A 27,522-nucleotide genomic window follows, 5' to 3' on the forward strand; every position below is an offset into this window, starting at 1 on the left:
TTCCCTTTTCTTTTCTTTAAAGAGATTTTGCTATAGGGTGCATGCACTCTCCAGAGAGACAGAGACAGAAAGCAAGAAATTACCGCCCCCCAGGGGGAATGGCCACACTGCAATTCCTTCTCTTCCATGTTCTTCTCAGGATTTGAGGTACACACACACACACACACACACACACACACACACACACACATGTATCCAGTGTGAGCTTTAAGCCTCAGGGTCTGGGACTCAAACCATGGTCAACTCTGTGGGAGTCCAGTGATGTAACCATTACACCATCTGGTTGGTCCTGTCAGAGGCTTACATTTGAGGTAGAGTCCTACATTAGAAGTCAAGATGAGGATTTTAGCTCTTGTTGACAAATTGTCCAATCATTAACCACTCTAGGCCTGTTTTCTCATCTAAGATATGAGGCCCAAACAGGATCTGCAGCTGGTCTTCCAGTTATATGCTGATGAATTATTTATTGACCATTGACTATGTGGACTGAATCATGCCACAAGATTTTAAAGACCCCAGAATCTATACAGAGTGAAAGATGAGTGAAATAAGACAAACATTTTACACAGGTTCTAATACAGCACTCCATTTTAAGTGAAAAAAAGAATGCAATGTTCTGTAACTCAGAGCCTGAGGATATACTCTTGGGAGCCATGATCAAAGCATGGGCAAACATGACTTTAGGTGTTGGATACAAAACTGGGAAGTTTTAAGAGGTACATGAATGAAGGGAACTGGAAATTCAATGATGAGGATTGAAGGGAAGAGTTCCATGGTGGAGAAAGAGAATGGAAGAATCTAAATACCGTGATGGCCTAGTAAATTCCCCTTGCCCTCTTCTCTAATCTTTGAGCCCTCCTCATGGGGCAAGAGAATGCAATAGTGGGCAATTTCAGAAGATAGGCAGAACACTAGGAAATAGCAATTTCTGCCATGTACCTGGTCTGTTATGTGTCTTGTTCGCCGCCATGTCTTAGAACTTAGTCTAAGACTAAGTCTTTGGTCTTTGAGTTGTATTTTTTTCCCCCCTGATTAAGTAGATTAGGAGAACCTATGGATTATGAACTCTTTAAGTATGTCATACGATCCTTGTGTTGAATTGTGCTGCATAACTGTGTGGTGAATTCCTGACTGAAAAAAATAAAAGATTAAATGTCCATGTTCCCTCAAATACTTATGACATCTTTGAAATATGCCCAGTTTCGTGTTAAGAGAATCCCTGTCTGCACTTCTTGAGTAATTCAAAATCCTAAAGAGCCTTCTGCTCACCCTTCTAAAAGAAATGAACATTATTTTCTTTTAAAATAACAGGCAATTTAAGGGAAGCATTAAGTTGCCCAGGGTGAATTTTCTTCATATGCAATGCTGAAATGTTTGGCAGCTTCGACACTGGATAAACATTTAAAGCTTCCAGTTCATTTCATTGGTCCAGGTCCTAACCATTGAAAGAATTGCCAAAGATATCTACCTCGCAAGATAGTTTGGGGCAAAGTAATTTGTTTTGTACCAAAATTTCCTCAGTTGCTTTTTTTAGAGATGGGCTTCATTAAGTAACCCATTATATTGAAAAGGAGCATCTTGTATCACTTAGTGTTTATTGAAACATTGTGTTGTATGGGGGTGGCTTTGGGTTATGATAGAAGAGCCATGTTTCTGCTTCTAAATCAAAGGGAAAGATGTTACACTTGAAGCTGTATTTGTAGCTTCAGGGAGGTACTACAAACAGTATTTTGGACAATAACAAATTTTGTAAGAAAGTCAAATGCTCACACAGAGTGGGTGGCATGGTGGGGGAGAAATAAGCTTTCCTGATAAGAGAGAAGAATGTGTCATTTGTTTTCTTGTCTCATTTTATTGTCTCTTCAAAATACAACTTGGGACAACTGGTGTTGTAGTCGTTAGAATACACCATTTGGTGGTGTAGTGGTTAAGGTAGTGGATCTGAAAAGGTTAATTGTGGTTGGAATCCTGGACCTAGGGGCTTATAAAACACACTGGGTATTTATGTGTGCATTGCCAAAATCCTGAAAGAGAATGGAGGAGAAGAGACTGGGGCAGGTCCATCCCTCCAGGGTAGATGATTTCTCACTTTCCCTCTCTGTGTCTCTAGCTAGTGCATATACCTTATATGGACGAAAAACAGAACAAAACAAAACAAAAATAAATAAATAAAAGAAAAAGAACTAGGGCTGGCTAGCCCTAAAAAAAGGTATACAACAGTTGATACTTCTAGAGGAGCTAGGATAGCTATCTGCATTCAGAAAGGATATGCAGTAGATTTGTTTTATACTGCAATTTCTACTTATTAAATGTAAGCCTTACAATAGAGCTAACACCCCACAGTTGAATTTGTAAATAATTACATCTAGTATTATGGAAAAGTTATACATCTTAGATTTCTAAGAATCTGATATTAACTTGGCCAACTTATCAATGCCACTGTTAGAAAAAAAGAGAGGAGGTTAGCTACTGAAACCACTAGAAGTAAAGTACCTCCACGTTCTATTAGCTCTATCTGATGAATTTATTATTTTTTTTAAAGAGAAAACGAAAACCATTTTCCAAGTTTCCAGGAATTGAAATGATTTGAATCTCCATGATTCTTTTGAATTTTTAATTTTTGTAAAGTTTGAGGTATGCATTTCACTGTTATTATATTATTCTTCTCACATTATCACCTGACCTATGTTCTAAACCTCCAATGGACTGAGATTATTTCTTACCATCTTACTGCCTTCCTTGATACGTGTCGAGGGCAGCATCCCAATCAGTAGAAAAGTGAAGTGAACAAGTAAGTGACTGGACAGAGGGACAAACCAGAGACACACTGCTGGGTGAGACAGAGAAGCCTAACTAACCGTGATCCAAGCCCTCCTGTGACTGTCTGCTCTAAGAGAACAGGTTATAGGACATGGCATTTTACTGTAAATTTCAGTATTGCATTTGTACTTTGCTTCTTATTTTAAGCCTCGATTGGAAAAGTAGGTTTTATCTTAAAGATACAAGGCTAAGTTTAAAAAAATAATGCTGAAATAGCTACAATTTTATCCACATGGAAGATACTATTCTTTAATTTATTATAAAAAAATGCTATAGGGCTTTTTTGATCTTTCTAGCGTTAGTAACAGTGAGCTGTACTGTCCAAGGCTAGCTCACAGAAGAGATTGGAAAGGACACAGGACTTGGAATCCGTTTAAAGAGTTTAAGGAATTCTCTAATATGATTCTTGTTATATATTAGACTAGCATTTCTTTCCCCTGTGAAAATAAACTCAGGATTTTATAATGTATGTCACTGGGAAAAGATGACTTAACTCATGGAATTTGAAATAAGACCATAAGGAAAAAAATAGTCTATGATTTTTTATTGGATGATACAAACCTGTAATGCCCTGTATAGATTAATCTCTGAGATAAATGGGAACATAATCTACCTTGTCGCGCTTTCTTTACTTTGTCCTACATGTCTGATTTGGCTTTTACCCAAAGGTGCAGTACAAACATATTCACTTCTGTGGCTGTGGCAAAAAGACACTTTAAAGGATGATTTTCCCACACGAACTCTGCTCAGTTTCTGATTTATAAAAGAAATGTTTACCACATTCATTGAGGCAACCTCTATTCTTTATAGATCACTTAGTCTCAAGTAATAGATTAAGACAGGAAATTGCCATCACGAACAGGATTGTATTGCTCTGCAAATATCAGAAAACGTGGCAGTGGCTTTGGAACTGGGTAAGCAGGCTAGAAAAAGCCCAGATTTCCATGGAGGCTCAGAAGAACAATTCAAAAGAAAGTGAACTCTTAAAGAGATGGGTTAAGCAGGTATGACCAAAATGCTGACAAAGTTTTGAACCGTAAAGGGCATTCTGAGATGGTTTGACGTGGAAATGAGGAATCTATTGGGAGCTGGGAAAAAGGCCATTCTTGGTTTTAAATAGCAAAAGCATTGGCTGTATCGTGTCCATGCCTTAAGCATTGTGAAAGGCCAAATTTAAGCATAGTAATCAAAGTTCTCCAGCAGAAGAAATTTTTAAACAAAGTGCTCAGACTGCTGCTTGGTTGCTTCTAACTGCTTTTAGTAAAATGAAAGAGAAGCAAGATGATTAAAAATAGAATTGATAATAAAAAAGAAAACAGAGTCAAAAATTTTGGAAACTTTGCAGCCTGCCCATGTAGAGAATGAAAAAAAAAATACAAAAACAAACAAACAAAAAAAACCACGTTTGGCCAAGAAGGCTGAGTGTGACTTACCTACTGGTTGTGAAAGAAAATAATGCTACTAGAAGAGGGCCAGGTGCTAATAAGAAAGACAATAGTACAAAGGTCCCCAAAGTATCTTGGTATCTTTAGGGTTACCCTTCCCACATGGGCCCCGGAGCCCAAGAGAACAGAATGGCTTCTTGGGAGAGGGCCTAAGAAAGGCACAGTGCTCTGTGCATCCTGGAGCTGTCCACATCCCAGTTGCTCTAGCCGTGGCTCGAGAACAGCTTAAGCTGCTCTTGCAGAGGGCACAGGCGATAGGCTTTGGCAGTAGCAGCAGGAGTGTCCACATCCATGGGGGGGGCACACATGGTTTAAATTCTGTGGCTGTGTGGAGTGCAAGAGCTGTGGGGGTATGCAGCCTCCACTTGGATTTCAAAGGATGCACCGAAAGGCCGAGAGCTTGGGCAGAGGCCTGCTATGGGGGTGGAGTCTCAAAATAGAGCTTCTATTAAGGCAGCATCACGCAGAAATTGAGGTCAGAGCAGAGAATACACAACAGGGTCAGGGTCATAGTGGAGAGGGAAGAATGGGGCCACCCTAAAGACCTTAGAATTGCAGAACCAAAGGCAGGGTGCACAGTCACCTGGGAAAGCTACAGGCAGCAGGTTCCAAGAATGAGCAGCCACATGGAACGTGACTAGCAGAGCTATAGGGACAAGGCTGCCTAGGGCCTTGGAGGCTCAACCTCTGCTGGAGAATATAAGACAGAGATTATTCGAAAGCTTTAAGACATACTGTCTGTCCTCCATGGTTTTAGACTTGCTTTGGGCCTGTTACTCCTTTTTTTTTTTTTTTTTTTGTGGTATGGGAATTTCTACCCTATCTCTGTCACACCATTATAAATAGCTAATGTACTTTTCGGATTTTAGACGATCACAACTAAAAGGAGTATGCTTTGAGTCTCATGTGAGACTTTGGGCTCAGATTCCTAGATCAGTGCTTGAACAAAATGTTGGGGACCAGTGTAGTGTGATGATCGTGTGTTATAAGTAAGAAGGACATGAACCTTGGAAGTCAAGGGCAGATGCTGTGGTTTGGATAGTTGTTTATTCCCCAAAGGCTCAGTCCCATTCTGATAGCTTTGGGAGGTGGTAAGACTTTTAAGAGAGAGAGCCTCATGATAGGCCCATGGCTGGGGACACAAGAAGGACAAACAGAGGAAGAAGAAATTCTGTTTCTTGTCTATTTGCCCGCCTTCCTCTGTTTCTATTGGCTATATTGTGACATAGCACCAGAGACCAGCCGGATGCTCTTGGACTTCCAACCACTAGAATCATGAGCCAAATAAACCTCTATCCTTTATAAATCATTCAGTCTCAGGTATTTCTGTCCAGCAACACAATAGCAGACTATTACTGACAGGACTGTGCTTCAGGAGTTTCAGGGACAACCAGAAGCCTGTCTTGAGTTGGAAGGAAGCTGGAGGATTGGAAGGGCTTCTAGAAAGTTAAGGAAATTGGCATTTCAGGAATCAGAAAGGACATTCGAAGGAAAGAAAGCCAGAATAAGCACTGCTAGTTTGAGAAATCTAGTGTTGGCTTGTCTTTATCACAAGCACCAAATGACTTGTTTTGCCCTAAGACCTACTAAACATAAAACAGACAACTTAAAAGCTTTTTAGTTGTATTAAAATGAAAAGATTTCTAAAAAGCCTTACTTTTCAGATATCACTAAGAATAGTCAAATTAAGGAGAGAAAAGGAGAAACAGAGATGCAAAGAAACACAAGGTAAGAGGAAAACAGCCCGAGAAAACTACACAAAGATGGAAAGGATGTGTTTTTAAAAGAGATTTACAAGCACATGGCTATTGAATGAAATAAGGCAGTGTCTTTTTCAATTTTTCCTTTTCTTACCCATTTCTTCCCTCCTCCTCCTTCCCCTTTTCCTACCCCAAAAAAATCTTTCTCATCCCCAACAAGACCTCCAAGAACTTCAAGAACTTGTGTAGAAGCCTACACTCATTGATGGTGAATGGGGTAAAACGTTTTCTAACCCTCTTCATTTTCTGTTCTTTTCTACCTGCCTTTCCCCTCTCCCTTACCCCAACCACCAGGAGAGGAGGGAGGTCAACTTCCATCATTTTGGGGAAGGAGGGAAGGTTGAGAAGTGGGAGAACTAGCTACTGGGAGGGGCAAGCTTCTACCTCTGAGATATGCATTCCTTTGTTATCTTCTATCAGGGAGGGAAGAGGAAAGGAAGCAAGGATGGGGAGGAGAAGAGGCATCATGGGATCTCTATAGAAGACACAAAAATTCATTTCTGCTTTGCAAAGATCAAAAAGACATTTGTCCCTTTCTGGAAGAAAGATTCTCTCAGGTATGGATATGAGACTTGAGGCCTTATCTTGGAGATCTTAGCTATGCAACTAGAACTACTGATAGAAAAGTCAATATTCCTATTCTTTTTTTTTTTTCTTTTTTTAAAACAAACAGCATGAGAAAGTTAGAGACTTAGAGTAGGTTCGTGTTATGCCAACATTTCATTTCTGTCTGACCTCGACTCCCAGTGAATTAAAAGGTCAGTATTAACTACACTGCATGATCTTTCCCTGGTCTCTTCTGTCAGTCCAACTGGTAAAAATTGAGACAAAGAATTGCCATGTGCGAACGGCAAACCCGGTGATTTAAAAAAACGTCCAGCAGGCGGAGCTCTGACATGCTTTAGAGCTCAAATTTTAAACGCACACACACAAAAAGCTAAAGCAAACAGAGAAAAACAGAGAGGCATTGTGCCTTGCAAGCTGCCGTGTCAGTGAACAAATATGTGACTAAGCCCAATTAAATGCTCAGCGAGGAGCCAAGAGATGATACTGGTGGATACAAGGCCACATTCCCTCCCTTCCGTGCACGGCCTCCATCTGACGCAGAGAAAATGGGCCTGGGTCTACAGCGTTAGCTCTGCAGAAGAGGACATGGAAGGCAGGTTTATGGACGAGTCTACAAGGAATTCTTTTCCTCCAAAAGTATCATGTTGTTTCTAAATGGGTCTTTGACCCTGGCTTAAGAACCACATTTTAAAATGGAATTTTTCACTGCTGGTTGAAGGCACAATGCAACTCCTAAAGGTTCAGTCTCTTTTACTCAGTGGCTTTGGGGCACTTTTTTAAACCGAGAGAAATGCTGTGTTTGTAAAAACTGGTGCTAAAAGGGCAAGGAATCATACGTCCCCAGGGCCAAGTAAAGAGTCCGCAGAAAGAGAACTTTCTAACACACACACACACACACAGCTGGAACACAAAGAATTTACTCAGGAAAATAGTGAGGCGTGTATGAATCTAACAGTTATCAGATTTTTAGGGTCAGCCTTTCCATTTTGGACTGTGTTGGGGTGGAATGGACAAGTGGGCACACAAATCGGAATTACTTAACCTGAAGGAAACTTTTAACCATTCCCTTTTCATCTCTTGCCAATAAGAAGTCAAACTTTTTGTTTTACACCTTAATGGCATGCCCGCATTTTAAATTTTTATACAAGCTCCTACAGAAACTTTAACTAGACCAATTCAGACCAAAAGTCACTAAAAAAAGCTAGTCTAGACGGAAATTCTATGAAAACCATATGTCTTTTAGGCATCTGTCTTACAAAAGCTGCCATCATCCTGGAGAAATTGTTCACAAAATATGGTTGGAGGGAAATGCTGCTGGGAGAACCATCGTGGCTGTGTTTAAGACGACGGCTGGACTTGGAGAAAGCAAAGCCAAGATATTTATAAAGGACGGGCTCTCCTTCCCTCGTCTGTCGGTAAACATAACTGAAAGGATGGGCCGAAGCAGCTATCATTTATATTTCCTTATCCTAGAAGGGATTAAGAAGCTTATGCTCCTGTAGAATGTTAGTTAGACCAAGGGATCCCAAAGCAACTCTGAGAACTGTTTTAAATAATGCTGTACGTGGATGAGGCTGAAGAACCAGAACATTTTCTTCTGATTATTACCTCATTCTGCTGGCCTGCCAAACACAGCCAGAAGGCAGGTGTCCGACATCAGGAACCAGAGGGAGGCTGTTCTATATAGTTGGGTGTAGGGCCCAGCTGACAAGGGAGATCAGAGTAACTGGGGGTACAATGGGAGTGCAGGAAAGGGGAAAATTCTGAGAGCTTGTTTTTCTAATTCAGCATTGCTTTCTCTAGTGTGGACGATGGTTCTTACTCCTGCTACTTATTTTTACATCTCAAAATGCATCTTTATTTCAATGAGTGGTATGAAATGCATAGGAAACAAACAAACAAACAAACAGCAAACGTTAATGACAAAAATGACATTTTAACTGAAAACTGTGAACAGGTGATGGGGACTTTGAACGTGTTTATAAATTACAAAGATTCCTTGCGGTGACCCTTTAGAATATTTTACTGAAACTTCTTGCTCTGCAGGGAAGGGAAATTTAGAACAAGACAGTAGTCATTGGCAACACTGGTCATTGGCACGAGTGCCCCATGCATTGTCTAGTCGGCTAGAAGACCGTGTGCAAACAAGACGCGTCAACTAGCCACATGTGGAGAAGAGGTCCTGTCAGCCGGAGGAGGCGGGTATAGAAAAAAACGGCGATCCCTAAGATGTCATCAGTCGCAAAGCAGTTTTAAGCAAAAGTCAGAAACATGATTTCAATGTATTTATTCAAAGATATTGTGCTTTAAAATGACTTTTCAATATTCTTGTTCACTTTTAAGGTATTAAATTTAAGATGGCCATAGAGTAATTTAGAGCACTTGAAATATTAACACTAATCAAGCACTTATACCAACGGCCTTCATTACAGGCTCCTAAACTGAGTTATAGCGCATACAGGTAGGTAAATCAGCATCTACTGATGAGGCACGAGAATTTGGAGAGATAGGGGTGTGTGGGGGGTCTGTTAATGTCGGTCCTGAGTGCTGCTACTATTAGAGCTAAAGCTATACCTCTGCTCTCGTGCACATGCTATGCCGTGCATGGATTTTATTTTGATTTTAGGCCTAGGTATGTGGAGGGAAATTACTGCAGTAGTTTGTCTAGTGAACACATTTACTAATAGTTCTTTAATTTCCCACCCCAAAAGGCAGCAAATTAAGGTAGCATTTGACTCACAAGTTTTACTATTGCAGTTATAAAAATATTTTCTAACATGACGAGAAGCAAAGAGAAATTCTAGGTACTTTAAAAATGAGTAGAGATTTTCCTCAGTTTTTATGGCTATTCCTCAGTGACTGGTGTTTTATTGTTTGCACCCCAAGCCTAAGTATCTATTGAGACCCTTATGCCTGGTACTTCAGGGGAGATTTACTCGAACAACTTTGTTCTCTTTTAAAATTGACCTTGAGAGGGACCAGCAGTTTGTGTAATGGCTATGTCACTGGACTCCCATGCAGTAGACTGCAATTTGAGTCCTGGGTATGGTGGCTTAAACTCACGCCGGGTGCGTGTGTGTGCGTGCCCAAGATCCCGAGAGGAGAATGGAGGAGAAGGGACTGCGGCCCAGGGGTGATCTCTCCTTTTCTGTCTCTCTGTCTTTCTGGCAGGCAAACATGCCTTATAGCCAAGAAAAAAAAAAATTGACCTTGTGAATAACACTAATAGAAACTTTAAGAAAAACATTTTACAGGATGTATCTTACATAAAGATCTATTCCCAAATGGAATAATTTCATCATGGTTTTTCTTTTCTTTTTTTTTTTTTAAACTTCAAAATGCTTCTAAAAGTTCATCTCATCTCATGGTCTCATAAGAGGTCTCATTCTAGGTGAGCCAAACTCTAATCTTTGGAGAGAAGTAAAATATGGCAAGTGTTATTTAAGTATACAGCCCCCAAGTAAGTGTAGATAATGTTGCCTCATGAAAATCTGGGGCCAGATACAGGTAACATTTATATGGCGGAGGCAACTGGTATATTTGATGATAGGAGAAGACCATTTCTGTATTCATATTCACAGCCATGTGAGGACTTTATACCCTGTCCTACCTCCTCTTAGTCTTTAAAATGACCATGGAAACTTAGGGGTCCTCCTGTGGTCTGGTATCCAGTGTGTAGTTAGCCAGGTTTCGGCCTTATTCTCTTCTAATTAGTGGAGTAGCCTTTCCATTAAAAAAGCAAGGAAGGGGGACCATCAGATGGTTTAATGGTTACGTCGCTCGACTCCCACATAGCCAACTGTGGTTGAAGTCCTGGACCCAGAGGCTTAAAACTCACGCTGGGTGCTTGTGCGTTCGTGCCCAAGATCCCAAGAGGAGAATGGAGAAGAAGGGATTGTGGTGTGGTCATCTCCCTTAGGGGGTGATTTCTTGCTTTCTGTCTCTCTCTCTAACTAGCACACACTTCCTTTAACAAAAATCTATTTAAAAAAAAAAAACAAGCAAAGAGTTTATTTCTAAATTTCTTATTAACCTGCATGTTTACTGAATTCCTACAGGAGTAGTAAGAAGAATATTTACTCCTATTTTCTAATGCTTAATTTCCAATGGGGAAAGATTTGGAATTCTCTCTGTCTCTGAGCAAAGTTAGGAAGGCTCTGTCTTGTCATGGGTTATAAGTTGTTATTACTTGTCACTTTGACTAAATGCTTTTTCTGATCTTTGAATGGAATGCACTCTGAAACTCAGGTGAGCTGATAATTTTGACTGAAAAACTGGAGTGGACATTTCCTAGTGCTTATGGGAATTGTTAAAAAAAAGAAAAAGAACACTATTCAAGAAATTAGACCAATTGCTATCTGTGATTTTTGCCCATCATGTGGCTCTGGTGCTTGAAAAACAGCCAGAAGGAAAAGAAGATACCACACCATGTTCGCCTGCCTAAATACCTTGTGGTTTTAGACTTTGCCCTGCAGAGGAATTCTGGTTTTGGTCAGAGCTGCCATGTGATCTCAGCTTTGTCTAAACCCTTCAATGGCCTCAATGTACATGCAGACCCTCTCAAGCCCAATGCCTTTCCAATACCACCCTCCCGCCTGTACTTTAAATACTAGTCAGACCAAAAATGCCGTATTTTTTTTTTGTTTTTTGAGAATTTTTTGCTATAGGGTGCATGTGCTTGCTAGAAAGACAGAGAGAGACAGAGAGACAGAAAGCGAGAAATCACCCCCTAGAGGGGGACGACTACGCCGCAATCCCTTCTCTTCCATTCTCCTCTCAGGATCTTGGGCACGCACACACACGCACCCTGTGTGAGTTTAAGTCACTGGGTCTGGGACTCGAACTGCTGTTGACTACATGGGGGTCCAGCAACATAGCCATTATGCCAATTTCTGGTCCCAAAAATGTGATATTCTTGTGGCAACAGCATTTGGTAAAGCTGATGAACAACTTCATTTGGCAACTAAAGGGTGTAAATACGTGTTTAGATTCAGAAGTTCCTCCAGACAACACTTACACTGGTATACAGTGAGCCAAAGGCTGTCAGTGTCAGGCATTTACAAATTCTTTGTAAAAGCAGCAATAGTTATTACAGCAGGCAAGAGCCATCGAACCCTAGCGAAATCCTCAACTCCTTTCTTATACTGCTGGAGCTAGGCATTTAAGGCACCTTCCAAGTGAAAGATGCCACATTTACATTTCATTTTAAATTTCCTGACTGTTCCTGGCTAAAGCAACTCCAGTGAGCATTAATTAAATTTTGCTTCCAAGTCATTCATAGTCGCTGATAAGTCAGAGGGAAGGAAAATCACCCAGCAGCTCCTTCTTATAGTTTGCTGCTTGGATAAAATTTAGAGGCAAAAGAGCCATGAATCATGTTGTGGCATGAATCTCCCAAGTCATTGAAAAACAGACCATCTAACCAGAACTGTCAGAATGTGAAGGGTTCTCTGTAAAAATCATCTTTTTCTCCTTACAGTGATGGAAACAAAAGAGCACAGTGATGAAGTAGAAGTACTAGCGTGTGTGCGTGTGTGTGTGTGTGTCTACGCGTCTGTGTGTCTGCTTACACTGGGTAGATTTTTTTTCTTTCTTTGAGCTGACATCAACTTGTGTATAGGAACATTCAGCAGATTCCAACTGGTGACAATTTGCTGCTGACTGGCCGCAGGAAGAATAATCATCATTTACTGTGCATTTTTCACTGCCCAGTGGCTCCTTTACCAGACGCTGTCTTGGCAGTCTTCCTCTCTCCATCAGGTGAAACCCAGGGCAGGGTACCCTGAAATGCAGAAAGGCTTTCCCTGCCGTGGTGGGAGTTTAGCTATTTAGAGCCCCAAAGACGACAACGGCAGAACTCTTTGCTATTGGCCATGGGACGCAGAAGCAGTTGCGCTCGGTTTACGAGAATGCCAGTTACCACTGGCTCACGGCGGGGGCTGCACTTACTGCCGCCTGTCTACACTTATGTTACTTGACTTTGCCTCGTGTAGCTCCTTTCTCATTTTCCTTTTCCTTTTCCCCTCCTACAGCACCAAATGTCTGGAAATGGAAGATAAGGGGCACATGAGAACAGAAAGGCCATCTCAAGTCTACCTTGCACATCAGCAAAGCTCCCTGGAGCTGACCTTCAGAACACTTGCACTTTGTTTCTGGGCCTTGCCTAAACAGACTGCCAGTCATTGGAACTGTGGCAGGATGGAGATGTTTGTGTAAAGTACGCTCGAGTTTGCTAGGCCCAAGAAGGAAACCACCGCACTAATTTGACTCTCACTTAAACCAGATTGAAACCAAGACCTGAAGAATGAAAATATTTGACATTAACCATAGATTCATTTCAGTGAAACGTTACAACTGGAATCATTTTAGAGATGGATTGAGGCTTTTTGAAGAAGCTTAAATGAAATTGGACATTTTCTCTAGTGTACAACGTGTGCCCAAGTTCTCTTTCCATCAAAGTATATTAAGCATCATGGCAACTTCTGTTAAGCCAGCGACACATTATTAATTACATTTGGAGGTTTCAGTAACAAATATTGTAACATCATTGCCCTATGAGATACCTTAAATATCAAAAATAGCTATCCTTAACAATTGTTTCTATCCTTCGCAACTTTGCTTTTAAAAAAAATCTTTGCTTGACTTTCAAATCCAGTTGCTAAAAATAAAAACGGTTCCCCCACAAAATCAGAATACCCAATTATAAATGTATTCGCTCTTTACAGGGGAAGGATGGTGAGGAAGCTGGAAAGCTCACGGCTGACGTCAGATATCACAATACGAGTTCATCATTTGTCCAAAAGACACTCAGCTGCTAAAGGAAGCCACACTTCTAAAGGGCTGTTGGAAAGAGAGTAAGTCAGGATGTTTCCAGTGCATGACTGCAGGGGAGTCAGAGACAGGCTAATTACACGAGTGGCTTAATTGTCCATTCACCCTTAGCCCACGACTTCAAGACTCAGCAGCTTCATCCTTCATGGCACCAAACCTTAATGTGAGGGATGCAAAGACATAAGAATCATGGGTTTGTCCTTACTCAAAAGTTGGGGAACTGTTTGAAAAAAAAAAAAAAAAGAAACAAGAAGCCCTTATTCCTAAGTGAAAGGGATTCAGTACTGTCAGTTAAATCAAAATATGTAAAAGACATATAGCTCTGAAGAGTATCAAGGTTTAACATCTAAAACAAAGTTAAGCTAAATTGTAAAGAGAACTAACTGGCTTTAGTCTTCATAAAGGAAAGAACGAGTGTGTTGTCTCTTGCCCTAGAGGGGATTTATAAATCTTCTGGCATGCTTGATTTAGTAATAAGTTACTGGAAATGCATGACTATAATGGGACTCTTAATAAGGTGGCATGTTATAGTTACTGCTGCCAGTCTCCATTTATCAAATGGGCATCAGCCAAACACTCTGTGATAATTTTGATGCTCCGCTAGGGCTATCCATGCAGAGCAGGGACACCAGCTTCACCATGGGGCTCACCAGAGACCTTTTAGCTGAGCTTTTCTTGGTTTCCATGTTGTATTTCTGTCATGTAGATGAGCTGGAGTTAAAGCCAAATCCTTTGGAATGACTCAGTTTACAATTTTTAAAGACACCATCAGATTTGGTAAGTGAGGTTAAAAGAAAATATCTTCTATATCATCTAATCTGTCAGTTTCTGCCATAGAGTGTGGACAATTGGTATGTATTAAGTGGAGACATACAATGTCTTTCATAGCCTGGCTTGCTTCACTCAGCAGTAAATCTTCCATATTCGTCCTCTTGTCTGTTGATGATAATGTGTATGGTATCTTCAACTGGACGGGTGGAAAGTATGTTCATGTTGGGTGAATTCATTTTACAAGCTCTGGTGATGTACAGTGATTGAATATATAACATAATAATAGAAAAAAAAGAAAATACCTTCTGTTTCTCAACTCTTTTCTTTTAATGGAAGACTGAGTGATGAGGTAAATGACATTTATTCTTCCTTGGATAGAGACCCTTCCTCCCACTCTTATCCCCTTCTGACCATTGGAAAATAGCTTAGTCCAAGGAAAGGAGAGAAGACAAATGAGAGGAATAGTGCCAGAGTCAACTGCTGCCAGGAAAAACACACTCTGATTCAGCTAATTTGTTCTGTTAATGGCAAAGGCTGTGATTCCTAATTAACTAATTTTAAGATGCTGTAGCTTAAAATAGCTACATCAGCTTGAAAGTTGAAGTCAGACGAAGACTGGGACCTTTAAGTAAGAGAACAGGGGCCTAAAGAGGTGGTAACGTCTGCTTAAGATCATCCTGCTACGTAAATACATGGCTGGCGTGGATATCCAAACAGGGTTTAGCCCCTTCAGAGAGGTTGAGTGGAGGGGAGAGAGGAGAGGACAACCCAGCTATTCTGGCAATGAAAAATGTTCCAAAAGTCAGATTTGTGTACACTCAACTTACTAATGGCAGAAGCATCCACACTGGCAAGTCTCTTTGGGATAGAGATGCTCCCCTAGCTCAGGTGGAATGAATTAAAACAGGCATGTCATTTGCAATATTTCCAGCTCGGTCACTAAAAGGCTCCACGCACACAAACCAGAACGGCTTAAGCAGCTGAGGGAAGCTGGGCCAAAAAATCACCACCACCTCTCTCGTCCCTCTCCCTTTACATTGGAATGGAAAAATAATACTTCTCTAAAAAAGGAGAGCACTCATAGCTTCTGCACAATTGTGAGCGCTTTGATTGTCTTTGAATAGGGTTAAAATAAAAGTACAGATGCTCTTAAAAGTCAAGATTATAACTTGCTAATGAAGCTGTGTCTTATCCTGAAGAAAACAACGCACAAACTCATGCTGAGTGGTAGAATTTCTTGCCTCTGAAAGTTCTGTTATTGCCTTTGTAATATTAAAGCCCAACAGGGGGTCGCCAAGACACCTTTTGTGCTGTCTTGTCACATTATGAGTTTCTAGTTTCAGATAAAAGGGGAGAATGGGCTCTTAAGAAAGCAAAGAACTTGAAAAAAAAAATCAAACTTTCTTCTCAGAAAGCTAAGGGCTGTTTTCCTGGAGATGATGGATAATGGCATTTCAACATTTTTAGTTTTTAACAGAGAAAATGGAGTCCAATCTCAGAGGGAAAAGAATATATGAATTAATAAAACAAGGTGAAGTTTCGATAAGAGCTCCCCTTAATTATTTTTTTCCCTCTTTCTTTTTCTTTTTTCTTTTTTTTCTTCCTTCTTTTTTTTTTTTTTTTTTTTTTTTTTTTTCCTTTTTTTTTTTTTTTTTTTTTTTTTTTTTCCTTTTTTTTTTTTTTTTTTTTTTTTTTTTTCCTTTTTTTTTTTTTTTTTTTTTTTTTTTTTCCTTTTTTTTTTTTTTTTTTTTTTTTTTTTTCCTTTTTTTTTTTTTTTTTTTTTTTTTTTTTCCTTTTTTTTTTTTTTTTTTTTTTTTTTTTTCCTTTTTTTTTTTTTTTTTTTTTTTTTTTTTGCTTTCTTTTTTTGAAATCTTAAACCCCATTTCTGGCATGCATTTGGTAGAATTCCTGTTCTGGCTTTTATTAAAAACAGACTTTATGTGGTCAGAATTCTTCATCTAAAGCTAAATGTTAATAGGCGAAGGGATCCCAACATTCGCTCTTGCTTTCTCTCAGGTGACCCCCCCCACACACACACACAGCCCCAGAGGGATTTCCCTCCAATGCACTGAACTGGCACTGAAACTTGAAGGTTCAGCACAAAACAACCAAGTCCTCTCTTATTTTGTACTCTCATTTCTGTTTTAAATTTGGGACTCTTTGCAAAACCAGATCGAATGAAGTCTGGTTCTAACCTGAGAGTATTCTAGAAATTTCGAATAATGCAACCATCATCTAGAAATTCCCCAAACCGCTCTGATTAAACCTGATGGCTCCCTTTTCTAACCTTGCCGCCCATGTGCTAGCCATTCAGTTAGGGCTACGGATACCCACTGCTGACTCCTCTGTGCCAGCTGGAGAGTACAGAGGGCACTTCCACCCTGCTCAACAAATCAGCTTAGCATCCACCAGTTCATTTTCCTGAAGGATATCAGCAAGCTGGCTTATCTGAGACCCAGAGGAAAAGCAGTCAAGCGAGCAGGTGAGACATGCACATGCACCCCAAGACCAGGCATCACCAAGCAGCTTAGGCCCCTTCTCACAGCTTGACAGATGAAACGGTGATTTTAAGGCTTCTGCGTGAGGTTCGCACCTTCCTGCTTCCAACTCCCCCAGTGACCTTCACAATTTTCTTGCACAATGGCAGATATGCTACCAGTCAATGGAAGTTTTCTAAAACACTAAGTATCATCTTGCTTGTAGCAGGGCTCAATGCTGAAATTTGTGGTTGGTAGATTTGTTGGTTGATTGTTTTAATATGGAAGGGAAAATTTTTGAATACTGCAGTGCAGTGGGTTTCAAGTGGAGAGAGATTTCACTCCCCTAAGGGACTGTGGTACTATTCATAGACAGTTTTTATGTTTTTTGTTTTTGCTTTTTAGGTTTCTGCCATGGGGCACATACACTTGCCAGAGACAGAGAGAGAGAGGGGAAGTGAGAATTCACCCTCTGGGGAGGATGGCTATGCCACAATTCCTTCTCCTCTATTCTCCTATCAAGATTTTGGGCATGTACACATGTGTGTCTGGCATGATTTTCAAACCACCAGGTACAAGACTCAAACCATGGTTGGCTACATGAGAATCCAGCACCTTAACTACCAAACCACCTGCTGGCCCCCAGAGACAGTTTTAATAGTCACAACCGGGGAAGTGCAACTGATATCTGCTGAGCAGAGGCCAGGGATGCTGCTCTGCTTCTTACACTGCATAGGACAGCCCTCCTCAACAAAGATGTCAGCAGTGATGAGGCTGAAAATCCTGTGTCACAAGTGGGAGCCTGGGCTCTCAGGTCAGATTGCTTGGAATTAAACCCAGCTTCAGTAGGCATGGGGGTAACTTGCTTAACCATGGTGCTTCAGTTGTAAAATGTGAATCAAATTGAGTTGTTGGAAAAGTCATGACTTTTTTTTTTTTTTTTTAAATGCAACAATGTGGCATGACTTTTCTGACAACCCAGTAGCTCATCTCATTGGATGGCTGTGAACATTAAACAAAAATCTACGTGCAAAGCACTTTGACAGTGCCTGGGATATTGAAAGCACAATAAATGTCCGCTCTTGCTATTATTATTATTAGTCTAAACTTAGCTCAGTTTCAATAGAATTATGTACCAAGCTCATTGAATTTAGAGGATCAAAAAGTAATATTGGGGAACCAGCAGTTAGCGTAATGGCTATGTCGCTGGACTCCCACGTAGTCGACTGCAGTTCGAATCCCGGACCCGGTGGCTTAAAACTCACGCCGGGTGCGTGTGCGTGCATGCCCAAGATCCCAAGAGGAGAATGGAGAAGAAGGGATTGCGGTGTGATCATCCCCCTTGCGGGGTGATTTCTCGCTTTCTCTCAAAAAAAAAAAAAGGAAAAAAGTAATATTGAAGTGCATATATCCTCTTAGATAAGGACTAAAATGTTAATAGTAGGAACAGCCACAGTCTTGACATTTTATCAAAACTCTTTCTAAACCAGGCTAACAACCTCGTTGAATCTTCCCTGTTTCTAAATGAGGAACTCCTGTCTCAGAGTTAAATGAGCTGGCCAGGACCTGTAGCAACCCAGGTCTTCTGATTCTACATCCCTGATCTTCCTGTTACACTACTCTTTGCTTACTAGTTTAAGACCCCTTTTCTTCATCACACCCAACAACCTGAAGATCAAAAACAATGTGAGCAATGTAGTCAGGAGTGGAGGTGACTCAGCCTTCACGGGTGGGTAGAATTTTCTTCTGCTTGCATGGTGATAAATGGTCAGGTTTTCCTTTATGGAGCACAGGAATAAATTAATGAACTAAACTGAATTTTCAAAATTTAACTTTATAGACTAATTTTCTTTCCTTTAAGTTTCTGACTTCAAGGGCAAAAAGTAAATCATCTTTAACAGTGATATCTTAAAAATCTCTGATTACATTCAGCATAATATATATTGGGCTGTTGGAAAAGTCGTGATGCATTTTTACATAGAGAAACAGAAAAATCTGTCATGTCTTCCTCGACAACGTAATATTTTGACTTTAAATGTATGAAGGTAAGAATATAGCTCCCATTTTATGTGTTTCACGTTCTGGTGTTATCAGCTATATTGTTTCATAATTAGGCCTGCAAGTCTGCTTATAATCATCATGACGTATCATCTAAGCGAAAAATGTCCTTTCATATGTATGGTTAGTGACTATGTATAGCAATCTCTGTGTCCATGTTAAAATTTCTTTCTTCTCTTTTTTTAAACACAATTGTAGATTAATCAGTTAGGTTCTACCTAGGAATATTGAGTACACGAATATTGAGTTCAGAGGGCAGATGGATAATATTCCCTAAGTCAGTGGTTTTCGAGAATTCCTTTGGTAATGGAGAAGGCAGGGCCCTAGCCCATGAAGCTCTCATGACCTGTGGATCACACAGCTTGCCACGGCTAAGGGGCTCTTTTGCTTCAAAGCTCTCACCCAGATTCTACCAACAGCTGCCCAAGATGTTAATCACTGGGACCCAATTTTTTTTTTTTTAGGTCCCATTTAGTTTGTGCCTGTTGATAAATGAGAGGCTTTAACAAGCACATATTGGTTTTTAAGTGATACAATAGGTTCAGCAATTTTCCCAAGGTCTAGAAGAATATAACTCCAAAAAATACCACTGTGCTAAGAGCTCTGAGTTTAGACCTCCAGTGTGAAAATTGGAAATGCGTATGATAACATCTTTGCCATCGTCTCTTTTAAATAAGTTTCATCTGTCATACTATGAGAAGGGAACCACAAGTATCCCACCAGTCACTGCCACATGTCTTACCTTGGAACACTGGGCGGGGCCCGGGTGGGCCGGGATGGGACTTGTGGAGGGGCTCCAAAGGTGTCAGTGCTATTGGGAAAAGGAGGTAACGGGCCTGGACGGAAAGGAACTGGGGGAGCCCCCGAGTGGGGGCCTGGAGAGGGAATAGCAGGAGCTGGTCCTCGGCCAGATGTGGGTCTGGTGAGGGGTGCGCTCAGTGTTGGCCTCCTTTGGGTTGTGGGGCTTGGAGGAGGTGACCTGAGAAAAAAGAAATCTTAGTTTGTCCACTCCTACTTTCTGTCTGAATTTATCTTTGAATAGTTTCATAACTTACTACTTTCTCAAAATTGTTTTTTGATTAACTCAGATACATGTTACTATAATCAAAATGGTGGAAAGTGTTATGTCTCCCCCACCCACCTACACCTTGCAGACAACCCATAGCAGTTTCCTGGGTGTCCTTTTAAACTCTATTTCACACGAGTGCAAGTGTATATTTTCTCTCTACATATAAATTGCTCTTCTGTACATCACAGAACACAACATCCTACAACTTTCTATTCTAAAACTTCATGGTAACTTGGTTATCTCTGCATTTCAGGACTTCTAGAACTATCTTATCATTTTATTTTTTTGTATAGGATACGTGTATTTGTCAGCGAGAGACAGAGAGAGGGACAGTGAGAAACCACCCCCAGGGGGGATGGGCACACCACAATTCCATCTCATCCATTCTCCTCTTGGGATTTCAGGCACATATGCACACATGCATGGCATGATTTTCAAACTACCAGGTCTACCAGGTCTACCAGGTCAAACGACATTTGGTCATGTAGAAATCCAGCACTTAACCACCTGCTGGCCCCAAACTGTCATTCTATGTAACAACTGTGTAACCTTCTACTCTAAGGATGTACTTTGCTTGATTTTGAAGGGAACTGCCATCATCAGACCCTCCTGCTACTGAACCTGAGCAGCCTTTTTCCTCTTCTTCCTTTCTTCATGCTGGTTTAGGAATGCACTCTTAGAAACCCACATGGGCCAGCGCAGTGGGCTTCATGTATCAGGGGCCAACTCCCCACCTGCGAGAGTGTTGTATCCAGGAGTCGTCCACCGGAGGCGGGGCAGGAGTGGAAACAGTGGCCGTGTTGATGTCGCCGATGATCACAAGGGCTTCTTTCAGAGCTTGGTACATCCGGAGCGTCTCATCCCTGCGCTGAGCCTGCTCAGCAGATTCCTCCATCAGAGTATTCTGGTCCTCTGAGGAATATAACTGTGCTAGGAGCTCTGAGTTTATGAACTCTTTAACCTGTCGGATCATGGCAGAAAAACAGAAGTGGGATAAATGAGCGTGCGGATGGGACAGACAGGGCTGCAGACCCCGTCCACCGGTTCACCCCAGAATGGGGGAAACGGTGCATCTGCACACTCCAACCGTCAGCGTCAGCCTCCCTGTCCCCAGCGCAGTGCCACCAGCAGTTTTCCCTTTGGTTCTGGCTGTCAACACTGGCGTAGACAAGTCTGAGAGAGGCCAAACTGCGCCGCCATCAGAGCCAGGCCTGTGGGCTGTGCAAGCATGCCACACTGTCATCTGGGTCTGCCTGGTCCATAGAAGCAGCAGCTACCATGAGGAAAGTAGCAGTATTTTCAACAGAAAACAGTGATGTAAGGAAACCAACATAAGACACACATTTTTTATTCACAGGTATTCCCAGTCCTTTCCCTAGGTTTTACCAAAATTCACTACAAAAATGAAGATTATGAGGTGTTTTTGTGTGTGTGTGTGTGTTTTGTTTTTTAGGTTTTTACTGAAGGGCATGTGTGTTTGCCAGAAGGGAGAGAGACAGAGAAAGACAATAAGAGGGAAAGTGAGAAGTCACCCCCCCTTGCTCCAGGAGGATGGCCATACAACAATCCCTTCTTCTTCATTCACTTCCTGGGATTTTGAGCCTATACACACGTGCCTCGAGTGATTTTCAAGCCACTAGGTCTGAGATTTGAACTGTGTATGGCCAAGTGTGAGTTCAGCATCTTTAACCACTGTGCCACCTGCTGGCTGTAAGACTCTGAGTTTTAATGTAGTCTAGAGTAGAATTAGCATCAACCAATGACTACTTATTGAACATAAACTTACATTACTGTGCAAGTTGATTTACCAAAAAAAAAAAAAAAAAAAAAGTGAAAGAGATACTCTATTTCCTAGAAGTTTGCAGTTGAAGTCAACTGAAGGTGGAGAGGACTGTTTCAGAGTTCAGAAATAGATAAAAACAAACTTGAGCATAAATGATGTCTGCATCAGAGGAAGAGAATGGAGAGGATGTGTCACTACGTGCTGCACAGCCCTTGGGGAGGGAGCACCAGCACCGAGTCTCACCAAATCTCAGACACCAGGGGTTTCACGATGCCGCTATTTTTATGTGGCATTAAGAAAGAAAGAGAAGAGAAAACCCATCAATTAAACTACGGCAGAATGGCAAGATGCCATTGAGTGTAAGATGCATCTTCATTTCACAAGGGCTAAATGTGGGGATAAGAAAAAATAAGTGTGAAAAATCAATGAAATGTGGTACATCCCAAGTGCCTTCACAAGTTATGGCTTAATTTTCTCCACATAATGATGAAATATGTATTATCAATCCTAGTTATACAGATGCAGAAACAAGTTTGGAGAGTTTAAGTAACTTGCTAAAAGTCACACAGCATTAAGACGAATCCAAAATTGGGACTGGCAAGTGGTGTGGTGGTTAAGGGCACTGGACTCCAACCAGGCTGTGCATGGTTCAAGTCCCAGACCTGGCAGCTTGCTTTCTCTCTCTCTATCTCATTCTGTCCCTCTCTGGTCAAATAAAAAAAAAAAAAGTTGAATCCAAAATCATCTCTAACTTGAAGTTCAGGACTCATTCCTTTCCCTCCTTGGGATCACTGTGATTGAATGCTTAGAAAAGACAATTAATGTTTTAGTATTATCATTTGAAAGTGTTGCAGTAAGTGCATCAGTTAACTTAAGCCTAGGAAATTAAACCAACTTGGGTTTTTTTTTTTTTTTTTTTGAGAGATTTTTGCTATAGGGCACGTGCGATTGCCAGACAGACAGAGAGAGACAAAGAGACAGAGAGACAGAAAGCGAGAAATCACCCCCCAGGGGGAATGGTCACGCCGCAATCCCTTCTCCTCCATTCTCTTCTCGGGATCTTGGGCACGCATGCCCATGCGCCCGGCATGAGTTTTAAGCCACCGGGTCCGGGACACGAACCATGGTCGACTACGTGGGAGTCCAGCGACATGGCCATTACGCTAACTGCTGGTTCCCCCAACTTGGGATTTTTAGCTTTTCTGTAACATTGACAAAGCTACATTTTTATCTAGACTCATTGGATAGCACTAAGAAAGGCCAAAAGCAAGTATATTTAATTGTTACCTATTCAAACAGAATACCTGTCAGACACTTGAAATTCCTAATTGTAGTAACTTTTTTTTTTTTGGAGAGGTTTTCGCTATAGGGTGCGTGCACTTGCCAGAAAGACAGAGAGAGGCAGAGAGACAGAAAGCGAGAAATCACCCCCCAGGGGGGATGGCCACGCCGCAATCCCTTCTCCTCCATTCTCCTCTCAGGATCTTGGGCATACACCCACATGCACCTAGTGTGAGTTTAAGCCACTGGGTCCAGGACTTGAACTGCTGTCGACTGCATGGGACTCCAGTGACCTAGCCATTACACCAACTGCTAGTCCTGATTGTAGTAACATTTTAAAAGAATTATTTTATTTAACTTTATTTATTTATTTATTTAAATTTAACTAGAGAGGGACGCGGGTGGGGGAATGAGTAAGCAAGCTGCCATGTCCAGGACTTGAACTGTGGTTAGTCATGTGGGAGTCCAGTGCCCTTAACCACCACACTACCTATTGGCCCCTATAGTTCCATTTTTAACTCAGAGGCGACAAGGGTCTAAGACATATAGCTTTATTATTTCTTCAAAGTATCAAAACATGTAAATAATTCCGCTAATCAAAAAATTCAGCTAAATCACATCTTTATTGTGGTGAAATAAAAGAGTGTCTCCTGCACATATTTTATAAACTAAGAATGATTCAAATGTGGAAGTGATCTGATATACAAGATGTATTCTGGGAACTGGCTGATGGAGAGGTTTATGTATGATTCAAGTGGAGGAAGGTAAATTTGACCAGGAAACTGGGAGCCGAGGTGAAGATCCTGGATACCAACGAAGTGTTTGGACATTATCTATTTGGCAATGGGGAGCCATGGAAGACTTTCAAGTAAGAATATCAGGGACCAGCGGTTAGCGTAATGGCTATGTCGCTGGATTCCCACGTAGTCGACCAAGGTGCGCATCCTGGACCCGGTGGCTCAAACTCATGCCGGGCGCGTGTGCGTGTGTGCCCAAGATCCCAAGAGGAGAATGGAGGAGAAGGGATTGCGGCATGGCCATGCCCCCCAGGGGGGGGGGTGATTTCTCATTTTCTGTCTCTCTCTCTCTGTCCGTCTGGTGAGCGCACATGTCCTATAGCAAAAACCTCTCAAAAAAAAAAAAAAGAATATGAAATAATAAGATAGAATTTTTAGGATAATTAGTTGAATACGAATTTGCCAAGGTGGTGCTGGAGACAAATCAGAAGGTTGTCATGGACGATTCATGAGATGATAAAGGGGGTTTAATTTAGCAAATTTGCAGTGGACTAGATAAGATGAGTATGTATAAACTACTTTATAAAGGAAAAATCAACAGGACTGGTGCTGTTTGGAAGTGAAGTGCAAGGAAGAAAGGGAGTGAGCTCAAGCAATGAGATTTGTGTGAGTGGGAGAATAGAGAATCAGACAAGAAAGTCAGATTCAGAGAAAAGGCAGTCAATTTGACTTTAGGAATACTTCACTCCTCCTCTTGAAGATTTATTCCCTTGCAGGTACCCATGGAGTCACAGACGTGCACACAAATCTTTCATTGTGGGGTGTGTGCAGGCACTCGGATAGATGGTGCAATTCACAACGCAAAACCAGACAGTTTTCCTGGCGTTGACCATCAGTTGGCTGAAGCTCCTTTGAAGCTTTACTTCTTTACATCTTACTGGAGTATCACTTAGAACCTATTAAACACACTTTAAAAGAAGATCTTTCCAAGAACAGATTTACTGCAGGTCTGAATTAAGAATCAACTGTCAAACAAAGCACAAAGTAAAATAATGTGGGCCTGTTTCAGTGTTTGGATCATAGATCTTCCTTGAATCTTCCACATCAAAATGTTACACTAAAACTTGCCTACTATCCAAAAGCTTTGGCAATATTCTGAAATGATGTAAGTATTAATAACATGAGAAAAGACAGCAGTGTGGCAGAGCAAGGTAAGAACTTAGGCCTAAGAATAATCAGACAGCTCTGGATTTAGGTCCTGGCTCTAACGCTTAACTGTTCTTGGGCAAATAACTTAACCTCTGTGTCTCAGGTGCCTCATCTCTTAAATAAGGATAAGGTTAGTAGCTACCTCAGAGTTGTTCTAAAGATTAAGCAGAAGAACAAATATAAATTGCCTAGCATAATGTTCAGCCTGCAGCTAGGAATCAGTAAACAAATGCTGATTTATTGCATTTAGGCTACATGGGCACGAGCTACATAGAAGCATGGGAACAATAGAAAACCACTGTAATCTGCAGGTATCAAGTAACACAAATAACAAGAGCACAGGATGACGATTTACTTTGCAATTAAATCGAATTTTAGGAACTCCCCTGCTAGCTTTGTGCTACTTCAAGAGGAGTTTGGAACAAAGGTATGGGGGGGGACTTTGGGGGGAAGTTCCCAGAAACTTTAGGGACTTTCTGAGCAGTCTGTATGTCAGCGGCACAAATGTTTAAATCGAGAATTTTGCACAATTAGAGGCCCCAAGTGAATCCCTTTTTGGATGATAGCATTTGGAAATGACAGAACCTAACGCAGAAATGATACTTGGATATGAGATTTAAAATAATACTTCTGCTTTTAATTATCACACCTTATAACCTATACATTTTTGTGTGGTTCGCAAAAATTCTCACACACACAACCTCATTCCAGCTCCAACTCTCCAGGCTAGATAAACAGGCAATACCACACCATGTCGCTCTGCTCAGTGCAAAGGAATGCGAGGTCATTAAAAATGTCCCACATGCTTCCCTCTCCCTTCTTACTTTAACCCTTTTGGAGTAACCTGTAAGATGTTTGGATCTTAAACCTTCTTTGTTATGACTAAGACCACTTTCAAGCCTTCACAAATAGAAGAGGCTTTTCTAGGGTTTCCATACAGTTTTGTTGCCAAGGAAACCACTTCCTTAGAAATCTCTTTGTTTCTAAAGGGAAGGGCCCCAGAGCCTGGCAATGTCTGTCGCTTTTTCACAAAGTGCCTGTGTAAAAACTTAATTGAGAAGTTTAATTTTGTTTAGTTGGGGAGGAGAGCTTAGTTACAATTCTGTGATTCTTTCACCTTCCTTGCTATTCTCTCCTATGGATTGTATTTACTTCGCCTTTCCTTTCCCAGGGATTTACTTCTGCTAAAGGCAAAGGAAGTTTTCTCTCCTTAAAAAGTATCGTCCTTTGACTCAAAAATATATCATTGAACGAAAGAAGTTAAACACACACAAAAAGCCCATACTATTTGAGTCCAAAGTTCAAAAGCAAGGATAACTATTCTCTGGTATAAAAGAAAAAATCAGGAGAATTGTCAGCCTTGGTGGGGAACGTTGGGGGGAAGGCGGGGTGTGGGGGGCAGGGCGAGGAGAGGGGGGCTTCTGGAGCCAGTCCTGGTCTTTTTCTTAAGCTAAATTCTTGGCCTGTGCAAACGTTATCAATGCTCTAACTACCAGAATAAAGCTGTGGTATTTAAGATGTACTTTTCCCTCAAATAATGAACATTTAAAAATAACACTAAACTTCATACACATTAAAGTTATGGTAGGTTTTGAAACGAGGGCACATGTTAATAATTTCACACCAGAGGGCCAGCTGCTCAGGAGAGTGGATGTGGACCTCAGGGGTCCAGCAGCCCAGACTGCAGCTCGCACTTCAAGTGTGAAATGCCTTTAGCCATTATGTTTGGTTTTTTTAAAAAAAATCATAAAAACTTTTACATTCCATTTCTTAATATCTAGGATCGTTTGGATATGAGAAACTGTAAGGACTTAAATCATTTTTTTTTCTCATTTCCAAACAAACCCTAATTAAATCTTCAAGAAAAATCAGCCCTCTGGGATGATAACCCCTTCATGCCCTGTGGGAAGGGAGTTGGAACCCTCTCTTTAGATTGAAAGGGCTGATTTAGAGTTTTCCTAATCCTGTCCTATGCGTTATTTGACGCCGAAATGGGGAGAACACTAGAGGATGCATGAGAAGAACTGGATTTCAGTCTTCATCTCCACCTGTGTGATCTTAGGCGAGTCACCTAACCTCTCAGAGCCTCGATTTCTTCATTTGTGAAGGGGGTTGGGAGGGACAACAGGCAATCAGTGGGTGTTCAAACAGAAATACGTGCCACTTTGCCGTTCATTTTTGAAAAGTAAAGCTGGACCCACCCTTTGGTTCTCTGATGGAGAATTCTGGTGGGGTGAACCACGGAGGAGAGGCCATTCAAATGGGGTGTTCGGTGTGTGTTAGTTTTGAAGTCCTGAACGAATCTCTGTCGCTGGACCGCAGCCCGTCCAGAGCGACCGACTGCCTGCCATAAACTTGCTGTGTCTTTGTGCTGTTACCTGGTATGTTTAAGTAATGAAACAGCTGCTGCATTTCAATAGACAAAGGCTTACAGTATGTCTGAAGCCAGGCATTTATTGCTGGGCTTTAAACTTCTTAAACAATTCCATATGGAGGACTTGAGTGGCAGATCACTTAATGTAAACTTTCAAAGGAAACTGCCCACCAAATTCTGAACTTTATGAAAGTTGGCTGAAACATTTTCTTTTGCAGAGGGCTGAGCAGCCATTCCCATTTAAAGAGGAACGGCCACAGTGCCATTTTCCACAGACCAGGGAGAAATAGATGACCCCTGGTGAAGTGGTTATAGGTTCTGGAGAAACAAGTAACTTTTT

At 41.2% G+C, this 27,522-nt stretch overlaps 1 protein-coding gene and 1 long non-coding RNA gene across 4 annotated transcripts in view; one reads left to right on the forward strand and one right to left on the reverse strand.

Moving 5' to 3' along the window:
- Positions 1-13,542, forward strand: part of LOC102470221 (uncharacterized) — a 32,870-nt gene extending 19,328 nt beyond the window's left edge. Inside the window, exon 3 of the long non-coding RNA XR_333641.3 lies at positions 12,625-13,542. This is a non-coding gene — a long non-coding RNA (uncharacterized LOC102470221). The remainder of the gene's footprint in view (positions 1-12,624) is intronic.
- DNM3 (dynamin 3) overlaps positions 1-27,522 on the reverse strand; it is a 662,543-nt gene that overhangs the window by 6,453 nt on the left and 628,568 nt on the right. For all 3 annotated transcript variants that reach the window (XM_006142350.3, XM_027768010.1, XM_006142351.3), the window contains 2 exons: positions 20,533-20,759; positions 19,472-19,708 (listed from right to left, as the gene is read on the reverse strand). In XM_006142350.3, the coding sequence (XP_006142412.1) occupies positions 19,472-19,708; positions 20,533-20,759 (464 nt within the window). The remainder of the gene's footprint in view (positions 1-19,471; positions 19,709-20,532; positions 20,760-27,522) is intronic.

Source organism: Tupaia chinensis, unplaced genomic scaffold (genome assembly GCF_000334495.1).
Source record: "Tupaia chinensis unplaced genomic scaffold, TupChi_1.0 Scaffold000074_1, whole genome shotgun sequence".
In the NCBI taxonomy this organism is placed as follows: domain Eukaryota; kingdom Metazoa; phylum Chordata; class Mammalia; order Scandentia; family Tupaiidae; genus Tupaia; species Tupaia belangeri.